Raw genomic sequence first — 21,153 nt, forward strand, 5'->3', positions numbered from 1 at the left:
GGAGATGGAAGTGAGAGAAGAAAAATGTCTGTTAAAAATGGCCCTCTTTTGAATATGCAGTTAAGAATGTACCTGTTGACCCTTTTTAGGAGGGCTCATATAGAAAGGTGGTACTTGGTGCCAATCTTACGTGATGGTCCACATTCCTCTCCATCGGAAGGAAGAACCTTGGCATCTCCCCCATAGAAAGAACTCAAGCAGGGAATTAGGAGGGCCAGAAGGGACCATGAAATGTTATTGACAAGTAGGATTAAAGGGAATCCCATGGCACTTGAAAGATACATTAAAAACAAGAGGGCACCTAGGAAGAGGGTAGGAGAATTCAATGATTAAGGAGGGAATTTATGCTTAGATTCGGAGAATGTAGGTGAAGTGAAGGTACGTTCTCATTAAGGATCTTCAAGGGAATTGGCTAATTAGGGACAGTCAGCATGGATTGTCTGGGACGGGTCATGTCTTACAAACTTGACCGAGGAGGTGACAAAGGTGGGTGATGAGAATAGGGCAGTGGATGTTGTCTACATCGACTCGAGTAAGGCATTGGACAAGGTCCCTCATTGTGGATGATCCAAAAGATTAAGTTGCATGCTATTCAACTACGATGACTTGGTATTTTGGATTCGGATGTGGCTTGCCCATAGAAGACAAAGAGTAGTAGCGGAAAGGTGTTTTTCTGTGATCAGTGGTGTTGTGCAGGGATCGGTGCTGGAACCTCTTTTATTACTGATATATATAACTGACTTGGACAAAAGGTTAATGGGTTGGTTAGTAAATTTGCAGATGACACAAATATTGGTGGAGATGAGAACAGTGAAGAAGGCTGACAAAGGTTACAGCAGGATATAAATCAGTTGTGGATATGGATGGAGAAATGACAGCTGGAATCTAATCCAGGCAAGTGTGAGATATAAGGGAAATCATACAGTTAATGGCAGGACCCTTTACGACAATGATTTACAGAAGAATCTTGAGGTTCAAGTCCATTGCTCCATGTAAGTAGCACAACAAGTGGATAGAGTGATAAAGAAGGCATATAGTATGCTTGCCTTCATCGGTCAGGGCATAGAAACATAGAAACATAGAAACATAGAAAATAGGTGCAGGAGTAGGCCATTCGGCCCTTCGAGCCTGCACCGCCATTCAATATGATCATGGCTGATCATCCAGCTCAGTAACCTGTACCTGCCTTCTCTCCATACCCCCTGATCCCTTTAGCCATAAGGGCCACATCTAACTCCCTCTTAAATATAGCCAATGAACTGGCCTCAACTACCTTCTGCGGCAGAGAATTCCACAGACTCACCACTCTCTGTGTGAAGAAATGTTTTCTCATCTCGGTCCTAAAAGACTTCCCCCTTATCCTTAAGCTGTGACCCCTGGTTCTGGACTTCCCCAACATCGGGAACAATCTTCCCGCATCTAGCCTCTCCAACCCCTTAAGAATTTTATATGTTTCAATAAGATCCCCCCTCAGTCTTCTAAATCCCAGCGAGTATAAGCTCAGTCTATCCAGTCTTTCTTCATATGAAAGTCCTGCCATCCCAGGGATCAATCTGGTGAACCTTCTCTGTACTCCCTGTAAGGCTAGAATGTATTTCCTCAGATTAGGAGACCAAAACTGTACACAATACTCCAGGTGCGGTCTCACCAAGGCCCTGTACAACTGCAGCAGAACCTCCCTGCTCCTATACTCAAATGCACCTGCAGAGCCTTAACTTTCATATCATGGACCAAATACTTGAGATGGCAAAAGATTGGAAAGCATAACTTCAGTGAACATATACATGCGACGCGAACAGCATTTCATATGCCTTTCCATGCACTGCACATGTCGCATTTCGGCTGTGTTAAAACATTAACCTGATATTGACTGGCATTTATCATTTCACGTCATTAGACAATGAGTATAAGAGTCAGGAAGTCACGTTGCAGCTTTATAAATAGGTTATAATTTTGGTTGGGTCTGCATTTAGAATTTTGCTTGCAGTTATGGTTGTCCCATTATAGGAAGGATATGGAGGTTTTGGAGAGGGTGCAGAAGAGGTTTCCAGGATTCTGCCTGGATTAGAGGGAATGAGCTATTCGAAGTTGGACAAATGTGGATTAGATCATAAGGTCACGTGATAGGAGCAGAAGTAGGCCATTCAGCCCATCAAGTCTACTCCGCGATTCAATCATAGCTGATCTATCCCTCCCTCCCAACTCCATTCTCCTGCCTTCTCCCCTTAATCCCTGACACCTGCACTAATATATAACATATAACATATAACAACTACAGCATGGAAACAGGCCTGTCCGGCCCTACCAGTCCACGCCGACCATTCTCCCTGACCTAGTCTCATCTACCTGCACTCAGACCATAACCCTCCAATCCCCTCCTATCCATATACCTATCCAATTTACTCTTAAATAATAAAATCGAGCCAGCCTCCACCACTTCCACCGGAAGCCCATTCCATACAGCCACAACCCTCTGAGTAAAGAAGTTCCCCCTCATGTTACCCCTAAACCTTTGTCCCTCAATTCTGAAGCTATGTCCCCTTGTTGGAATCTTCCCCACTCTCAAAGGGAAAAGCCTACCCACGTCAACTCTGTCCATCCCTCTCATAATTTTAAAAACCTCTATCAAGTCCCCCCTCAACCTTCTACGCTCCAAAGAATAAAGACCCAACCTGTTCAACCTCTCTCTGTAGCCTAAGTGCTGAAACCCAGGCAACATTCTAGTAAATCTCCTCTGTACCCTCTCCATTTTGTCGACATCCTTCCTATAATTTGGCGACCAGAACTGCACACCATACTCCAGATTCGGCCTCACCAATGCCCTGTACAATTTCAACATTACATCCCAACTTCTATACTCGATGCTCTGATTTATAAAGGCAAGCATACCAAACGCCTTCTTCACCACCCTATCCACATGAGATTCCACCTTCAGGGAACAATGCACAGTTATTCCCAGATCCCTCTGTTCCACTGCATTCCTCAATTCCCTACCATTTACCCTGTACGTCCTATTTTGATTTGTCCTACCAAAATGCAGCACCTCACACTTATCAGCATTAAACTCCATCTGCCATCTTTCAGCCCACCCTTCCAAAAGGCCCAAGTCTCTCTGTAGACTTTGAAAATCTACCTCACTATCAACTACTCCACCTATCTTAGTATCATCTGCATATTTACTAATCCAATTTGCCACACCATCATCCAGATCATTAATGTAAATGACAAACAACAGTGGACCCAACACAGATCCTTGGGGCACTCCACTAGACACTGGCCTCCAACCTGACATACAATTGTCAACCGTTACCCTCTGGTATCTCCCATTCAGCCATTGTTGAATCCATCTTGCAACCTCACTATTAATACCCAACGATTTAACCTTCTTAATCAACCTTCCATGTGGAACCTTGTTAAATGCCTTACTGAAGTCCATATAGACAACATCCACAGCCTTGCCCTTATCAATTTCCCTGGTAACCTCTTCAAAAAATTCAAGAAGATTAGTCAAACATGACCTTCCAGGCACAAATCCATGTTGACTGTTTCTAATCAGGCCTTGATTATCCAAATAATTATATATATTGTCCCTAAGTATCTTTTCCATTAATTTTCCCACCACAGACGTCAAACTAATAGGTCTATAATTGCTAGGTTTACTTTTAGAACCTTTTTTAAACAAAGGCACAACATGCGCAATGCGCCAATCTTCCGGCACCATCCCTGTTTCTAATGACGTTTGAAATATTTCCGTCATAGCCCCTGCTATTTCTGCACTAACTTCCCTCAATGTCCTAGGGAATATCCTATCAGGACCTGGAGACTTATCCACTTTTATATTCTTCAAAAGTGTCCGTACCTCCTCTTCTTTAATCATCCTAATTTCCATCACTACTCTACTTGTTTCGCTTACCTCACATAATTCAATATCCTTCTCCTCGGTAAATACCGAAGAAAAGAAATTGTTTAATATCTCCCCCATTTCTTCCGGCTCAGCACATAGCTGTCCACTCTGACTCTCTAATGGACCAATTTTATCCCTCACTATCCTTTTGCTATTGACATATCTGTAGAACCCCTTGGGGTTTACTTTTACATTACTTGCCAAAGCAGCCTCATATCTTTTTTTCGCTTTTCTAATTTCCTTTTTAAGATTCCTTTTACATTCTTTATATTCCTCAAGAACCTCATTTACTCCCTGCCGCTTATATTTATTGTATATCTCCCTCTTTTTCCGAACCAAGTGTCCAATTTCCTTGGAAAACCACGGCTCTTTCAAATTATTATTCTTTCCTTTCCACCGAACAGGGACATAAAGACTCTGTACTCTCAAAATTTCACCTTTAAATATCCTCCATTTCTCTATTATATCCTTTTCATAAAACAACAATTTCCATTTCACTCCTTTTAAATCCTTTCTCATCTCCTCAAAATTAGCCTTTCTCCAATCCAAAATCTCAACCCTTGGTCCAGATTTGACCTTCTCCATAATGATATTGAAACTAATGGCATTATGATCACTAGACCCAAAGTGCTCCTCAACACATACCTCCGTCACCTGACCCATCTCATTTCCTAACAGGAGGTCCAACACTGCCCCTTCTCTGGTAGGCACCTCTACGTATTGCTGCAAAAAACTATCCTGCACACATTTTACAAACTCCAAACCATCCAGCCCTTTAACAGAATGTGATTCCCAGTCTATATACGGAAAATTGAAATCACCCACAATCACCACTCTGTGCTTACTACTAATATCTGCTATCTCCTTACATATTTGCTCTTCCAATTCTCGTTCCCTATTTGGCGGTCTATAATACACCCCTATAAGTGTTGCTAAACCTTTCTCATTTCTGAGTTCCACCCAAACAGCCTCCTTAATCGAGCCTTCTAGTCTGTCCTGCCAAAGCACTGCTGTGATATCCTCCCTGACAAGCAATGCAACACCCCCACCTCTTGCCCCTCCGATTCTATCACATCTGAAACAATGAAATCCTGGAATATTTAATTGCCAATCGCAACCCTCCTGCAACCATGTTTCACTGATCGCCACAACATCATACTTCCAGATGTCAATCCAGGCTCTAAGCTCATCCACCTTTCTTACAATGCTCCTAGCATTAAAATATACACATTTAAGGGACCCATCATTTCTTATTCTCAGTTTATTTCTTTTCCCTTCTTTCTCTCCTACATATTGGGTCTGAGTGTTTCCCTTTTCTGCCTCCTGCCTCACACACTGCCTATTAGCTATCTGTGTTTGAGTCCCTCCCCCCAACCGTACTAGTTTAAAGTCTCCGCAGTTATTTTAGCAAATCTCCCCGCCAGGATATTGGTTCCCCTCGGGTTCAGATGCAACCCGTCCTTTTTGTACAGGTCATACTTCCCCCAGAAGAGGTCCCAATGATCCAGAAACTTGAAACCCTGCTCCCTGCACCAGTTCCTCAGCCACGTATTTATCCTCCACCTCACTCCATTCCTATTCTCACTATCGCGTGGCACAGGCAGTAAGCCTGAGATTATTACTTTGGAAGTCCTTTTTTTTTAACTCTCTTCCTAGCCCCCTGAATTCTCTTTTCAGGACCTCTTCCCTTATCCTACCTATATTGTTGGTACCTATATGTACCACGACCTCTGGCTCCTCTCCCTCCCCTTTCAGGATATCCTGGACACGCTCAGACACATCCCGGACACCGGCACCAGGGAGGCAAACCACCATCCGGGTCTCCCGACTGCGTCCACAGAAACGCCTATCTGACCCCCTCACTATAGAGTCCCCTATTACTACTGCTCTCCTCTTCCTTTCCCTACCCTTCTGAGCAACAGGGCCGGACTCCTTGCCAGAGGCCCGGGCACCGTCGTTGCCCCCAGGTAGGCTGTCCCCCCCAACAGTACTTAAACAGGAGTACTTATTTCCAAGGGGTACAGCCACCGGGGTACTCCCTAGTCCCTGCCTCTGTTCCTTGCCCCCCCTAACAGTGACCCACTTGTCTACCTCCCGTGGTCTAGGAGTGACCACCTCCCTGTAACTCCTATCTATAACCTCCTCACTCTCCCTGATCAGACGGAGGTCATCAATCTGCCGCTCCAGGTTCCTAATACGGTCCCTTAGGAGCCCCATCTCATCACACCTGGCGCAGATGTGGATGTCTGGAAGACTATCAGATTCCCAGATTCCCCACATCTGACACCCAGAACAAAAAACTGCCCTGGCAGTCATACTCTCCAAACAAAGCCCCGCGCTCAGTTACTAAACCTACCGCCCGGCCGCTACTCCAACCGCTCCAACCGCCCACCCAAAAGAACTGAGTGATCTCCTGGGAGAGGCGAAAAACCGGATAAAAAACCCAGGCCAATTTGGGAAAAAATCCGGGAAATTCCTCTCCGACCCCAAGCTAGGCGATCGAAACTAGTCCGGGAGATCACACAGGTCTTACTCCTTACTATCCCCACACTATCCCCACACAATCCCCACACAATCCCCACACACTACTTCCCAAGCAACACAGCTTGGTGCTGCTTGCTGCTGCTGCTGCTGCTACTGCTGATTGCTGCTGCTACTGCTGATTGCTGCTGCTACTGCTGATTGCTGCTGCTACTGCTGATTGCTGCTGCTACTGCTGATTGCTGCTGCTACTGCTGATTGCTGCTGCTACTGCTGATTGCTGCTGCTACTGCTGATTGCTGCTGCTACTCTAATCAAGAATCTATCTCTGCCTTGAAAATATCCATTGACTTGGCCTCCACAGCCTTCTGTAGCAAAGAATTCCACAGATTCACCACCCTCTGAGGAGGAATTTCTTTAAATTCCTCCTCATCTCGTTCCTAAAGGAACGTCCTTTAATTCTGAGGCTATGACCTCTAGTCCTAGACTCTCCCACTAGTGGAAACATCTTCTCCACATCCATCCGCTCTGTCTAAGTCTTTCACTATCCGATAAGTTTCAATGAGGTCCCACCTCCACCTTCTAAACTGAAGAAACTCTTGCTATCTTTTATATTATTGGCTAGCTTAACTTCATATTTCATTTTTTCTCACCGTATTGCCTTTTTAGTTACCTTCTGTTGTTCTTTAAAAGCCTCCCAATCCTCTGGCTTCCCACTAATCTTTGCTAAGTTATCTGTCTTCTCTTTTAATTTTATACTGTCCTTTACTTCCCTTGTCAGCCATCGTCACCTCATTCTCCCCCTAGAATCTTTCTTCCTCTTTGGAATAAATAGATCCTGCATCCTCCAAATTATTCCCCGAAATACCTGCCATTGCTGTTCCACTGTCATTTTTGCTGAGGTCACTTTCCAGTCAACTTTGGCCAGCTCCTCCCTTATACCTCTGTCGTTCCCTTTGCTCAACACTGACACATCCGATTTCACCTTCTCCCTCTCAAATTGCAGGTTAAATCTTATCATTGTTTTTTTCTGGAGGGTCAGAGACTGAGAAAAAAATAGAAGTTTAGAAAATAATGAGAGGCATACAAAAGACTTTTATCTATGGGCAACGCCTATTGAGAAAAAATATATACTGTTAAACATGTGAGCAATTCCAGCATATCTGTGCGTGGTTTGTCATCTTTACCTCTTCTTTCAGCAGAAAGAAAAGACCATCCAGGATGAAACTGCCAGAGAACCAGCCAGTAATGTTGTAAACCAAAATACTGAAAAAGCAGGAAAAAGCCAAGTGGTTTCCCTCGATTTAACAGATGCAGATAATGTTTTTTGCATACAGTTGTTCTGCATAGATGCGAAATATGAAACAAGGCAAGTTCCAGGATCAAATAAATTGTAATACAGTTGAAATGACTCATAATTCCTTATGGATTTGAAATAGAAAAACGTAAGTAAAGTTTCAAGAAGTGGGGCATTTTTCAGTCCTCCTCTGTAAAAGGCAGAGCAGAAGAAAGGGATAGGGTAGGGGAGGTGAGAGACACACATGGCACCAGAATCAGGAACAGGATCAAATGACGTCATAGTTTAGTTTAGTTCTGCAGTGCAGAAACAGGCCCTTTGGCCATTCAAGCCACACCTATCAGTAATCCCCTTACACTAGCACTATCCTACACACTAGGGACAATTTACAATCTTTATCGAAGCCAATTAACCTACAAACCTGTACGTCTTTGGGATGTGGGAGGAAACTGGGGAATACCCACACGGTCTCGGGGAGAACATACAAACAGCACCCGTTGCCAGGATCGAATATGGGTGTAAGGCAGCCACTTTACCGCTGCGCCACCATGCCATCCCATAGGCTTGTACAGCTGGGCATGATTCCAGTGATGTGGCGATAAGAAGCCGAGGTGACTTAAGGGCCTGTCCCACTTTAGGCGATTTTAAGGCGACTGTCAAAGTCGTAGCAGATCGCCGAACTTTTCTTTTACCCGACGACAATGACCATGACAATGCCGAGTCAGGTCGAGATTACAGCGTCTTCGGAAACATTGCGGAATTCCCACGCTGTCAATGCTTCTCCGACGTCCTAATTTTCGCTGAAATCGCTGACAAGTCGGTAAGTACTTGAGAGTTTTGAACTATAACATCTTGTATGGGTTACTTAAAAACCAAGCTTCACTGTAACAAGTCATAAACTGGATTTACTTCCAGTTTACTAATAGCTGTATTAAAAATAATCTTTTTAAAAGTGGTTAAGTGGATTTTTGTGAAAGGTGTGTGGGCATTCTTTGAAAATGTACGGGAGATGCATATCTGGTTTCTGGGTTACATATCTGGGTTGGGAGTCCACTTTAAATGTAATGGCTGATGGCCATAAACATCGCAAAAATTCCCACGCTTACCTGACCGTCAAACTGTCGCCTCCAATCTACCTGTCAAATGTCCTGACGGTAAATAAATTGGTTAAACACAAGCATTTTATGGTATTTTGAAATGACTTTACTTATTTTAATATAATGTGCTTCTAGTCGCCGGCAGTCGCCTTAAAATCGCCTAAAGTGGGACAGGCCCTTTAAGGATGAGGTTTTAAAATTGGTCCTTCTAGAGATGAACAGATCAAGGACTGAAGAAATATCTTAAAGTAATATGAATAACCAATGTCTTGCCTAGGAACACCACAAACCTGATCATTTATCTGCTTCACTGCTGATTGTAGTGGTTGTTGTGTATAGCTACTTGCTACAATTGATTGGCTGCAAGTATCAGGTGTGGAACAAATATGGGGAGCTGTGCAATAAGCATTAAAGGCTAAAAGCCTCATATATCAGCTGTGACTCAGTCTTTCTTTTGAGACAGGAGATTGTGAATTCCAGAAACTTTTGCACACAACTGACATTAATTTATCTTACTGAGAAAATGCTGCATTGTCGGAGATGCTGTTTTGCAGGTTAATTTAAACCCAGGCACCATGTTTTCTCTTAGGTAGATAATGTTCTCATAGTACTACTTTGAAGAATACCAGGAAAATTATCACTGTCTTTACAGCCTTTGTGTCTCCATTAATCAAAATATTGTCTGGTGATTATTTCATTGCAGGTTGTGAGATCATGCCTTGTACAAATTAGCTGTTAAGTTTCTCGTGTAACAACCAGTAAAATACCATATTAGAAAGCTATTAGATTCTGAAAGCCACTCTATAAATGGAAGTCTTTTCTAAGGGGACAATGAATTAGGGATACAAATATATCCAAAGGTTTAGTTTTAAGTCTTGTATGAATAGTACTGGGATAATTTAGTGTGGATCCCCCTGGAATGCCATAAGGCCTTATCTCTCATAATTGAATTTATAAGGCCCCATATCCATTGAGTTGTTCTTCATGATTAAGATGCAACTAGATTTAAATTAGCCTAAATTAACAGCTCGGTGAGTCCAGTGAGACTTTGAAGGGAAATGAGGCAAGGCTTGTCACAAAAATTACTAAAACATTAGGTTATCTTTTTCCAATAACGTGTATTTTGCATAATTTCTGTACGTTCAAATAAATAATGAAGCTGCCTTCAAGATTTGTATTGAGGATACGTATATACAAGTAAACAACATAAAAGCAAGATATTGGGTATTTTGGATGACCCAGCTAAGGTTTCTTACCATGACCAGAAGCAGTAAATATGTTGCAATTCTTTGTTCACAGGTCTCAGGACTTTTTGCCCTACATATTTAGTCTCTATCCAGTAAGTGAGTTGTAAATCATTTTCATGTTTGTTATTCCAAAACCAATGTCATATAATGTAAAGAACAACACCTTGTAAACCAATGACTCAGGTGATTCTTATTGTGTTAGTCCATAATAATGAATCTCAAATCAAAAACAAGAAATATCGGAAACACTCAGCAGGTCAGGCAGCATTTGTGGAGCTAAAAAGGGGGTTACAATTTTAGTTTGATGATTTTTCTTCAGAACAGATTATAGTGCTTTGTTGACAAAATGCTGGAGTAACTCAGCAGGTCAGGCAGCATCTCAGGAGAGAAGGAATGGGTGACGTTTCGGGTCGAGACCCTTCTTCGGACCAGTCTGAAGAAGGGTCTCGACCTGAAACATCACCCATTTCTTCTCTCCTGAGATGCTGCCTGACCTGCTGAGTTACTCCAGCATTTTGTGAATAAATACCTTCGATTTGTACCAGCATCTGCAGTTATTTTCTTGTACTACATAGTGCTTTGTTGCTCTGTCTGGGAATTATGTTGTTTGAAAATGTATTTAGTATCATTATGAATGGATTATTTGTAAAACCTATAGAGTCATCCAGGTTGTCATCAGATTTCAATTTTCCAGAAGATTAAAATGCACGGATTAACAGTGACTTGGTCATAAGGATTTTGAACTGGCATACTGATGGAAGAGAGAGGGTTGTGGTTGAAGGACAATATTCAGGCTGATGGTCTGAGACCAGTGGAGTTCCGCAGGGATCTGTGTTGGGACCGCTACTGTTTGTGATAGCTACATAAATGACTTGGGCGTAAATGCAGACGGGTTGGTTAGTAATTTTGCAGGTGTCACTAAGATTGCTGGGGTCATGGACTGTGAGGAAGGCTGTCAAGGTATACAGCAGGATATAGGTTAGCTACAAAAATGGGCTGAGAAATGGCAGATGGAGTTTGATCTGAGCAAGTTTGAGGTGTTGAGGAAGTTGCATGCAAGGTGAAAATATACAATGAAAGGCATTGAAAGGCATGAGCCTTAACAGTATTAATGTCCATTGTGCTCTTGAGGTCGATGTTCATAACTCCCTGAAAGTGGTAACAAAAGTAGATGGAGTAGATAGTACAGAAGGCATAAGGTGTGCTTGTTTTCATAGGTCCGGGTTTTGAGTATGAGAATCAGGAAGTCATGATGCAGCTCAATAGGGCTTTGGTTAGGCTGTATTTTGAGTAGTGTGTGCAGTTCCGGTTGCCCCATGTCAGGAAGGATGTGGTGGGTTTGGAAAGGTTTATCAGGTTTATGCCAAATGGAATAGTGTATATTAGCTACAGAGAGAGGACAGACAGACTTGGAATGTTTTTTTATCTGGAACACCAGAGGCTGAGGGGAGAAATCTGATGGAGGAGGCGCGGTAGAGTTGCTGCCTTACAGCGCTTTCAGCGCCAGAGACCCGTGTTCGATCCCGACTACGGGTGCTGTCTGTACGGAGTTTGTACGTTCTCCCCATGACCGCATGGGTTTTCGCCGAGATCTTCCGTTTCCTCCCACACTCCTAAGACGTACAGGTTTGTAGGTTAATTGGCTTTGTACAAATGTATAAATTGTCCCTAGAGTGTGTAGGATAGTGCTAATATGCGGGCATCGCTGTTTGGCGCGGACTTGGTGGGCCGAAGGGCCTGTTTCCACGCTGTATCTCTAAACTAAACTAAAGTATATAAAATTATGGGTGGCATAGATAGGGTAGACAGTCAGAACTATTTTTCCAGGAGGGAAAAATAATATACCAGAGGCCAGAGCTTTAAGTTCAGAGGGGGAAAGTTTTTTTTTAAATGGGCACATTTTTTACACAGAGGGCTGTGAGTACCTGGAACATGCTGCCGGGGATGGGAGTGGAGGCAGATATGATAGTGGTATTCTAGAGACTTTTGGATAGGCACATGAATAATCAGGAAATGGAGGGGATATTGATTATGTGCAGGCAGATAGGAGTTGGCATCATGTTGAGCACAGACATTGTGGGCTGATGGGTTTGTTTTTTGTGCTGTACCTTTCTATGTTCTATGCTCTATGTTCTAAAGAAATGTGTGGTCACTTCTTAGAAGTTACTGATAAATATGTGGGATTTAACACCACTATGAATTGTTGTGACTCAATGTTGCCCCAATGAGCTGTCTTCCAAAGGTTCTCTATGAAAAACGTAACTACAATAAATGCAAGGTGCGCAATTACACAACATTACCCTTGACTTAGAAGTTTGCAATTATATTAGAATCATATGTGATGCATCCGTTGGGATATTAGGATTTACAATGCATTGAAAGCACATGTTCTCCTTCTGTCTGAAATGGGCTGTCCATTTGACTTATTTGTCCAGTTGTTTTCTTCGCATCATTAAACCCATGAGTCAAATTCTTACATTCATAGCCCCTACAAAAATAACCATTTGTAGTAATTTAGATGCATGTTATATGTATATATGGAGTGTTTAAATTTAACTCCCAGAGTTTACAATGTCCACTGAATCTTTCAGTTTGTTGGAACTTTTAAATCCATTATTAATTTGTAATTTCTTTTTGCTGCGTATGATTACAGGACCGAGACTTTTGTGTTATCACTGTACCTCATGTGGTCCCTGAGTTTCCCTTGTTGAAGGATTTTGTCCGTGTTGTGCCCTACAGCAAGACCACAATACCCCATGAACTGTATGTCACACATCGTAAAGGTTTGCTCAAGTAAGAAATATTTACAACCTGTTTAATATGCTCATTAACTTTATCAACATATGGGGGAATGTTCCTTTGGCAAACTCTACCAACAACTAGAGAGCAGTTCTGAACTACTATCTACCTCATTGGAGACCCTTGGACTATTTTTGATCAGACTTTACTGGCTTTATCTTGCACTAAATATTATTCATGTTATTCCCGTTACCATGTACGCGTACGCTATGGTTGGTTCGATTGCAATCATGTATTGTCTTTCCGCTGACTGGTTAGCGCACAACAAAAGCTTTTCACTGAACCTCAGTACACATGAAAATAGACTAAACTCAAACACCCTTGATGTGATATTAAGTGATACAGACCAATGAACCTTTCACATGCAATCTGTAAACTGTAATGATCACAACCAGGATAACAGTTCAGATAAAATCTGAAAATGTTGGCAATGTTCGGCAGGCCAATCAGCATCTGTGGAATAATAAACATAATTAATGTGTCAGATGAAATAATTTGTCAGAACTTGGAAAGAGTGAGTGTTTAGTTACAAGAAGTTTGGGGGGTGAAAAATAGGTCAAAGGTAATATCTGTGATAGGAAGGAACTGGGGTTTCTGTTGTGAAAAGCAATTGATAAATCCATTCTGGTTTATGGGTTAATGAGAGAGTTAGAGAAAGAGAAGACAAGAAAGGAAACAGCAATTAACAGTTCAATTTACAACCTTTTGTTCATGACTGTTTCTATAATAAAAGTTCTAATTGGTGTGCGGAAGCCCAATTGATTTTTTAACACTATGAAACAATTATTTTTAATCTAACCATCCTGATCCTTGCACCTTGTGGAAACAAGGGATTTGTATTACAGTCCATTACTTTGTCTCCAATTTTCATAATTTCCATTTACTCTCCGTAAAAGACAGCAATGTTCACCGAACATTAACTGAAAATGACAAACATTTTGATGCAAGAGAGTAAATTTTTACAAACAGTGATCTGTGACTAAACGTGTGTTATACAGACTTAAAATTATGTGAAATTATGTTTAAATTGTCACTATACATATTTACAGATGTCCCCTTTAAAATTCCCATCAGTTGTGTATCTAACATGGTGCGGCTAATAGATTCGTGTTATATTTTTTTGAGGTCTCTTGTCGCTTTTGATCAAGGAATTTAATAGTGGAATAGATTGTCTAAAGCCTTGAATGCAGCTGAATAATGAGTTGAGGAAAATGACTGGAAAAGAAAATAACTTCCTTCAACAAAATATCATAAGATGAACATTATTTCTGACCATATATTATTACAAATGCTATCCATGTCATTGGACTAATACAACAATGAACAGATAGCTGCAACCTGGAGTGCCATTTCAGATGTTTATTGAGGTTCTGCTATCTGAACCTAACAACCATAAATCAATTTATTGAATAGCAGCAGACGGAGGATTACGTTTGGTTTCAGCCAGATAATAACAGTGCTCCTGGGTGAGTATTAATAAATGTCATGGGGCTTGTGCTCTGCACAGCAGTGCTTAAAAATCTCGCAAACTCAATGAAATGCTTTTAGCCGAGAAGAGCAGCGATTTTTTATTAAATTGGCCAGTACACTGATATAATGAGAAAAGAATGAAAACAAAATGGTAACAACTTGAGTTACATCATTTCCTTGGATATGATGTTGAAACAAAAGGAAGATTAAATGTTATTCCAAGCAATTAAATAAAACCACCGATTAAGAACAGATCAAAGGTATTTTTCAAATAATCCAGTGATGTGATTCATCCATTATTTAACAAATAATTGACAATCTCCTGATGGGAGAAGTGCTAATCCAATGCACTAATGTAAACTAAAGATGATCCAATGATAAATAGAAAATAGTTTTTTTAGTAAAAGAGGAAACACTATCTCTTAAACTAAACTAAACTTCATCTATTACACAGGGGGTGATTAACTCAGTCACATTTAAATTGACATCAACAGATTAGCTATGATTTTTTAAAATTTAATGTTTTCTTTCAGCAGAGAAGACAGCAGAGGTCCTTTTCTCGTACCCAAGTGTATTGAGCCCTATCAAATCCATGCTGACCATCAAGCACTAATTTGCGCTAATCCCATAGTACTTCATTCTCTCCACATTCCCATCACCTCCTCTCAAATGTTATCATTCACCTACACTTTCTGTAGTAGCCACATGGCTCTGGGATGTAGTTAAAATCCACCGGGTGGCGCCATCAGCCTCGCCAACAGTCTGTCTGTTTTTTCATCTTTTTTGTTATTTTTGGTGCGTTTTAAAAATATGTGTTAATGTTCTCTGGTTTGTTTTATCTGGGGGTTGGGCGGGGAGGTCGGGGGAAACATTTTCTCAATCTCTTACCTCGCCGGAGATGCGATTGTTTTCCGCATCGTATCTTCGGTCGCTCTACGGCCTAACATCGTGGAGCTGCTGGCCTTGCTCCAGACTGACTTTGAGTCCCATCATGGGGCCATGGACTTACCATCGGAGCCTGCGATCCCTTGCCTGGGATCGATGCTCCAACTGCGGCCTGTGGATTTCAACATCAAGGAGCTCGCAGTCTCGGGTAGAGACCGATGTCGGAAAGCACCAAATCGCAGAAGGTTCGACTAGCCCCAACCCGGGTCCATCGCCCGGCTCGGGGGAGCTGAGATTCCCCCCCGTGTAGGAGCTTGATCGCCCCAACACGGAGGGTGACCATCCCCCCTGACCTCCCCCTTTCAGACACCGAACGGTCTGTCCTCAGCAGAGGCCTCACCTTTGTTCCCCTCCGCCCCCACATCAACGAGTTCCGCGTCCGCCATGACGTGGAGCTCTTCTTCCGCCGCCTCCGCCTCCGAGCCTTTTTCCATGGTAAGGAGTCCCGACCCCGCACTGATGACCCCTTCTCCCGTCTCCAACGGACCCCCTCCACTTTTACCCCCCAGTATGGCCTACTACCCCCACTAGAACTTTTTATTTCAAACTGCCGGCGTGACATCGGCCGCCTCAAATTTTCCACCCCCCTGACTAACTCTAACCTCTCCCCTCCTGAACGTGCAGCCCTCAACTCACTCCGTAACAACCCGGACTTAATAATTAAACCCGCTGACAAGGGAGGGGCTGTGGTAGTCTGGCGTGCTGACCTCTACCGCACCGAAAAACAGACACCTCTTCCTACCTATCCCTGGACCATGACCCCACCGATGAACACCAGACCTTCATCAGCAGCACCATCACCGACCTCACCAACTCCGGCGAACTACCCCTCAGTGCCTCCAATCTCATAGTTCCCCAGCCCCGCACGGCCCGATTCTACCTCCTACCCAAAATCCACAAACACAATTGTCCCGGCAGACCCATTGTCTCTGCCTGCTCATGCCCCACCGAACTTATCTCTACCTACCTCGACTCCATCCTATCCCCCCTGGTCAAATCCCTCCCCACCTACGTCCAAGACACCTCACACGCTCTCCATCTCCTGGATAACTTCCGGTTCCCAGGCCCCCACTCCCTCATTTTCACCATGGATGTCCAGTCACTCTACACTTCCATCCCCCACAAGGATGGTCTCGAAGCCCTCCGTTTCTTCCTCGACCGTAGAACCAGCCAATCCCCATCGACCAACACTCTCCTCCGCCTAGCAGAGCTGGTTCTTACCCTCAACAACTTCTCCTTTGACTCCTCCCACTTCCTCCAAACCAGAGGCGTAGCTATGGGCACTCGCATGGGCCCTAGCTACGCCTGCCTCTTTGTCGGGTACGTCGAACAATCCCTGTTCCAGACGTACACTGGCCCCATCCCCGAACTCTACCTCCGCTACATCGACGACTGCATTGGTGCTACCTCTTGCACCCATGCAGAACTCACTGACTTTATACACTTCACCTCCAATTTCCATCCTGCCCTTAAATATACCTGGACTATCTCTGACATCTCCCTCCCGTTTCTGGACCTCACCATCTCCATCACAGGAGAAAAATTAGTGACGGACATTTATTACAAGCCCACCGACTCGCACAGCTATCTGGACTACACTTCTTCCCACCCGGTCCCCTGCAAAAAGTCTATCCCCTACTCCCAATTCCTCCGTCTACGCCGCATCTGTGCCCGGGATGAGGTGTTTCAGACTAGGGCTTCCGAGATGTCCTCGTTTTTCAGAAAACGGGGCTTCCCCTCCTCCATTATAGATGAGGCTCTCACTAGGGTCTCTTCTACATCCCGCAGCTCCGCTCTTGCTCCCCATCCCCCCACTCGCAACAAGGACAGGATCCCCCTCGTTCTCACCTTCCACCCCACCAGCCAGCGGATCCAACATATCATCCACCAACATTTCCGTCACCTACAACAGGACCCCACCACTGGCCATATCTTCCCATCCCCTCCCCTCTCTGCATTCCGCAGAGACCGTTCCCTCCGCAACTCCCTGGTCCACTCGTCCCTTCCTACCCAAACCACCCTAACCCCGGGCACTTTCCCTTGCAACCGCACGAGATGCAACACCTGTCCCTTTACCTCCCCCCTCAACTCCATCAAAGGACCCAAACATTCTTTCCAGGTGAGACAGAGGTTCACCTGCACCTCCTCCAACCTCATCTATTGCATCCGCTGCTCTAGATGTCAACTCATCTATATCGGCGAAACCAAGCGCAGGCTCGGCGATCGCTTCGCTGAACACCTGCGCTCGGTCCGCATTAACGCCACTGATCTCCCGGTGGCCCAGCACTTCAACTCCCCCTCCCATTCCCAGTCTGACCTCTCTGTCATGGGCCTCCTCCAGTGCCATAGTGAGGCCCGCCGGAAATTGGAGGAGCAGCACCTCATATTTCGCCTGGGCAGTTTGCGGCCCGGTGGTATGAACGTTGACTTCTCCAACTTCAGATAGCTCCTCTGTCCCTCCCTTCCCCTCCTCCTTCCCAGATCTCCCTCTATCTTCCTGTCTCCACCTATATCCTTCCTTTGTCCCACCCCCGACATCAGTCTGAAGAAGGGTCTCGACCCGAAACGTCACCCATTCCTTCTCTCCCGAGATGCTGCCTGACCTGCTGAGTTACTCCAGCATTTTGTGAATAAATCGATTTGTACCAGCATCTGCAGTTATTTTCTTATATATGGGCCTGACCGCTGGCTACGGGAGCCAAGATCGTCCCGTCAACAGAAGGCTCGAGGCGCCCGACTGCGGGAGAACAAAGAAGGGAAGAAGATTGAACTTTTTTTCACCTTCCATCACAGTGATGAATGTGGTGGTTGTTTATGTTACAATGTATTTTGTGTGTTCTGGTGCTTTTTATTGGTATGACTGTATGGCAAAACAAATTCCTCGTATGTTGCAAAACATACTTGGCTAATAAAGTATGATTATGATTATGATTATTATGATTATGAAAGGACCTGGAGAAAGCACACACAGTCACACAGGGAACCTGCAAACCCAACAGAGACGGCATTGGAGGCCAGGGTTTAACCTGGCTTGGTGTGAAGCAGTAGTTCTACTTGTTGTACCACTGTGCTGTCTAGTAAGCTACACTTTACTTAAACTTTCATTTATTTAGTGTCTTTAATGTTGAACGGCAATGGACCTTCCAAGAACATGCTGTGTTGAGAAAGATCTTCCTCATTGAAACTAACCAAATAGTTAAAGGCCTGGATACGGTGAATGTGGAGAGGATGTTTCCACTGGTGTGAGAGTCTAGGACTAGCGGCCATAGCCTCTGAATAAAAGGTCGTACCTTTAAAAAGGAGATGAGGAGGAATTTCTTTAGTCAGAGTGTGATGAATCTGTGGAATTCATTGCCACAGACGGCCGTGGAGGACGTCAATGGATATTTTTAAGGCGGAGATTGTCCGTTTTCACAGATCAGTTATATGACAGTTTTATTCCTTTTTTGAATTTTTTGTGGTAATTTAGTCAGTCACCAGTCAGGGTCTCTCGACCCTAGAAGGTCAACTATTCATGTTCTCCAGATATGCTGCCTGATCTGCTGAGTTACTCTAGCACTTTGTGTCCCTTTGTATATTACTCAGATCCATTGTGGTACGACTTGTAACAAGCGATGACACAGAAGGAATTAAACTTCTTGTCCGAAGTCTTCAACTGCAAAAGAGTATTTTAGCTGATTTAATTACATATAATCGAAGCCGAAGAGATGAAGTGAGTGTTTGATTAATTTGAGTTTTGCTGTTGAAAGCACAATATGTTGTTTAATATGTAAATTATCAGCATTTAATACTGTTATCTAATTTTTTTTTTAAAGGAAGCAATCCTTGTCTGAAATATCATTGTGTCTGCCACCTTTTAAAAAAATGATAATTAGTTTCAGATCTGATACTTCAAACACATGAACTTACCTACATTCCAGAGAAAGCTGTATCAGAAAAGTAACTTCCTGGATCATGGTCCAAAGAAAGGTCCCGACCAGAAACGTCTCCGATCCATGTTCTCCAGAGATGCTGCCTGACTTGCTGAGTTACTCCAGCCCTTTGTGCCTTCCAGGATCATAGTTTGCTTCTGCACCCATTCCTTGTGCTAAATGAAAGTTGTATTAGTGCTGCATGTGACAAATAAACGACTATTGAAATAATTCTGTTTGCACATCATGAACATTTTAGCAAAGGAGTCCAGGTCCCGTAGCTCAATGAATTATGTTACAGCATTTAGTAATAAGTCAATCCTTGTGGATTTTCTTACAGGCATTTGTATCGTTAGTCATTTATTTCAATAGTCGTTTATTTGTCACATACACATAAATGTGTAGTGAAATGAAACATTACCCGCAGTTCAACAATAAGACCAATAAGAATAATCAATAAAAATGCAATAACACATACAATCATAACTAACACCAAACAAAAGAAACATCCATCACAGTGAGTCTCCTCCAGTCCCCTCCTCACGGTGATGGAAGGCCAGAATGTCTTTTCTCTTCCCCTGCCGTCTTCTCCCGCGGTCAGGCTGTTGGAGTTGCCATGTCGGGGCGGTCGGGGCTCCCGACATTGAAGCCATTTGGCCATAATAATAAATTGCAGAGGTACTATACGAAGGCTTGGGAAAAATTGAGGGCTCAGTTAATTCTCCCAAATTGCTCCTAATTAAGGCAGCTTGCTGACTTTATGCTACCTGTTCGTTGTCTAATGATACAAGCAGCCAGTATTAAGTGTGAGGTTCTCAACAGGTCAGGCAGCATCTCTGGAGAAAAGGACTGGGTGACGTTTCAGGTCAGAACCTGAAGAGAAGGATTCCAAGCTGAAATGTCAGCTACTCCTTTTCTCCATAGATGCTGCCTGACCAGCTGAGTTACTCCAGCATGTTTTGTCCTTTTTTGGTACAAACCAGCATTTACAGTTCCATCCTACCCTGCACAGTGAGGTTCTTTGGTTCTATATCTCAGAGTGGTGTTATTCACTCAGTATCACACGTGGCTAGATCCACTTAGGCAGCCCTTACAACGTATAGGCCATCCACATCTCTTAATAATGAGATGCACTGTGGCTCCAAGGAGGATTTTTTCCCAAAAAATGTTAACTGGAGTGTCATTTAACAAGTAATCTCACTACATGAGCTTTGCAGATTTACTGTGTTGGAAGCCATAGGAGAAGGGTGCAGAGAAGGATAAATGCAAAGGACCAGAACGCCAAAAATCTTTAGACAAACTATATACAAACAGTGAGAGTATTAGTGATGGTAATCACTGGTTGAAGACCCAATGAGTTGGAATGCAATGCCACAGGGAGCTCAATGACCACATTTAAGTTCATAAGTTATTGGAGCAGAATTAGACCATTCGGCCATCAAGTCTACTTCGCCATTCAATCATGGCTGATCTATCTTTACCTCTCAACCCTGTTTATTGATTAGTACAGGTGTCAGCAGTTATGGGGAGAGGGCAGGAGAATGGGGTTAGGAGGGAGAGATAGATCAGCCATGATGGAATGGCAGAGTAGGCTTGATGGGCCGAATGGCCTAATTCTACTCCTTTCACTTAAGACCTTGTGACTTATGACCGTATAACCCCATTCTCCTGCCTTCTCATAACCCCAATACTAATCAAGAATCTGTCAATTTACACCTTAAAATTATCCATTGACTTGGCCTCCATCGCCATCTGTGGCAATGAATTTCACCACCATCTTTCTAAAGCAATTCCTCCTCATCTCCTATCTAAAGCTACGTCCTTCTGAGGGTATGGCCTCTAGTTCTAGACTCTTCCACAAGGGATATGGGGAAAAAGCAGGAACGGGGTACTGATTTTAGATGATCAGCCATGATCATATTGAATGGCGGTGCTGGCTCGAAGGGCCAAATGGCCTACTCCTGCACATTTTTTTCTATGTTTCTAAGTTTCTAGTGGAAAC

At 43.4% G+C, this 21,153-nt stretch overlaps 1 protein-coding gene across 1 annotated transcript in view; it reads left to right on the forward strand.

The window, feature by feature from the left end:
* The window catches only part of cfap61 (cilia and flagella associated protein 61), a 107,155-nt gene that overhangs the window by 21,274 nt on the left and 64,728 nt on the right, over nt 1–21,153 (forward strand). The window contains exons 11-14 of the mRNA XM_078405589.1: nt 7,585–7,754; nt 10,079–10,118; nt 12,680–12,819; nt 18,826–18,952. Coding sequence (XP_078261715.1) covers nt 7,585–7,754; nt 10,079–10,118; nt 12,680–12,819; nt 18,826–18,952 — 477 coding nt within the window. The remainder of the gene's footprint in view (nt 1–7,584; nt 7,755–10,078; nt 10,119–12,679; nt 12,820–18,825; nt 18,953–21,153) is intronic.

Source organism: Rhinoraja longicauda, chromosome 9 (genome assembly GCF_053455715.1).
Source record: "Rhinoraja longicauda isolate Sanriku21f chromosome 9, sRhiLon1.1, whole genome shotgun sequence".
In the NCBI taxonomy this organism is placed as follows: Eukaryota; Metazoa; Chordata; class Chondrichthyes; order Rajiformes; family Arhynchobatidae; genus Rhinoraja; species Rhinoraja longicauda.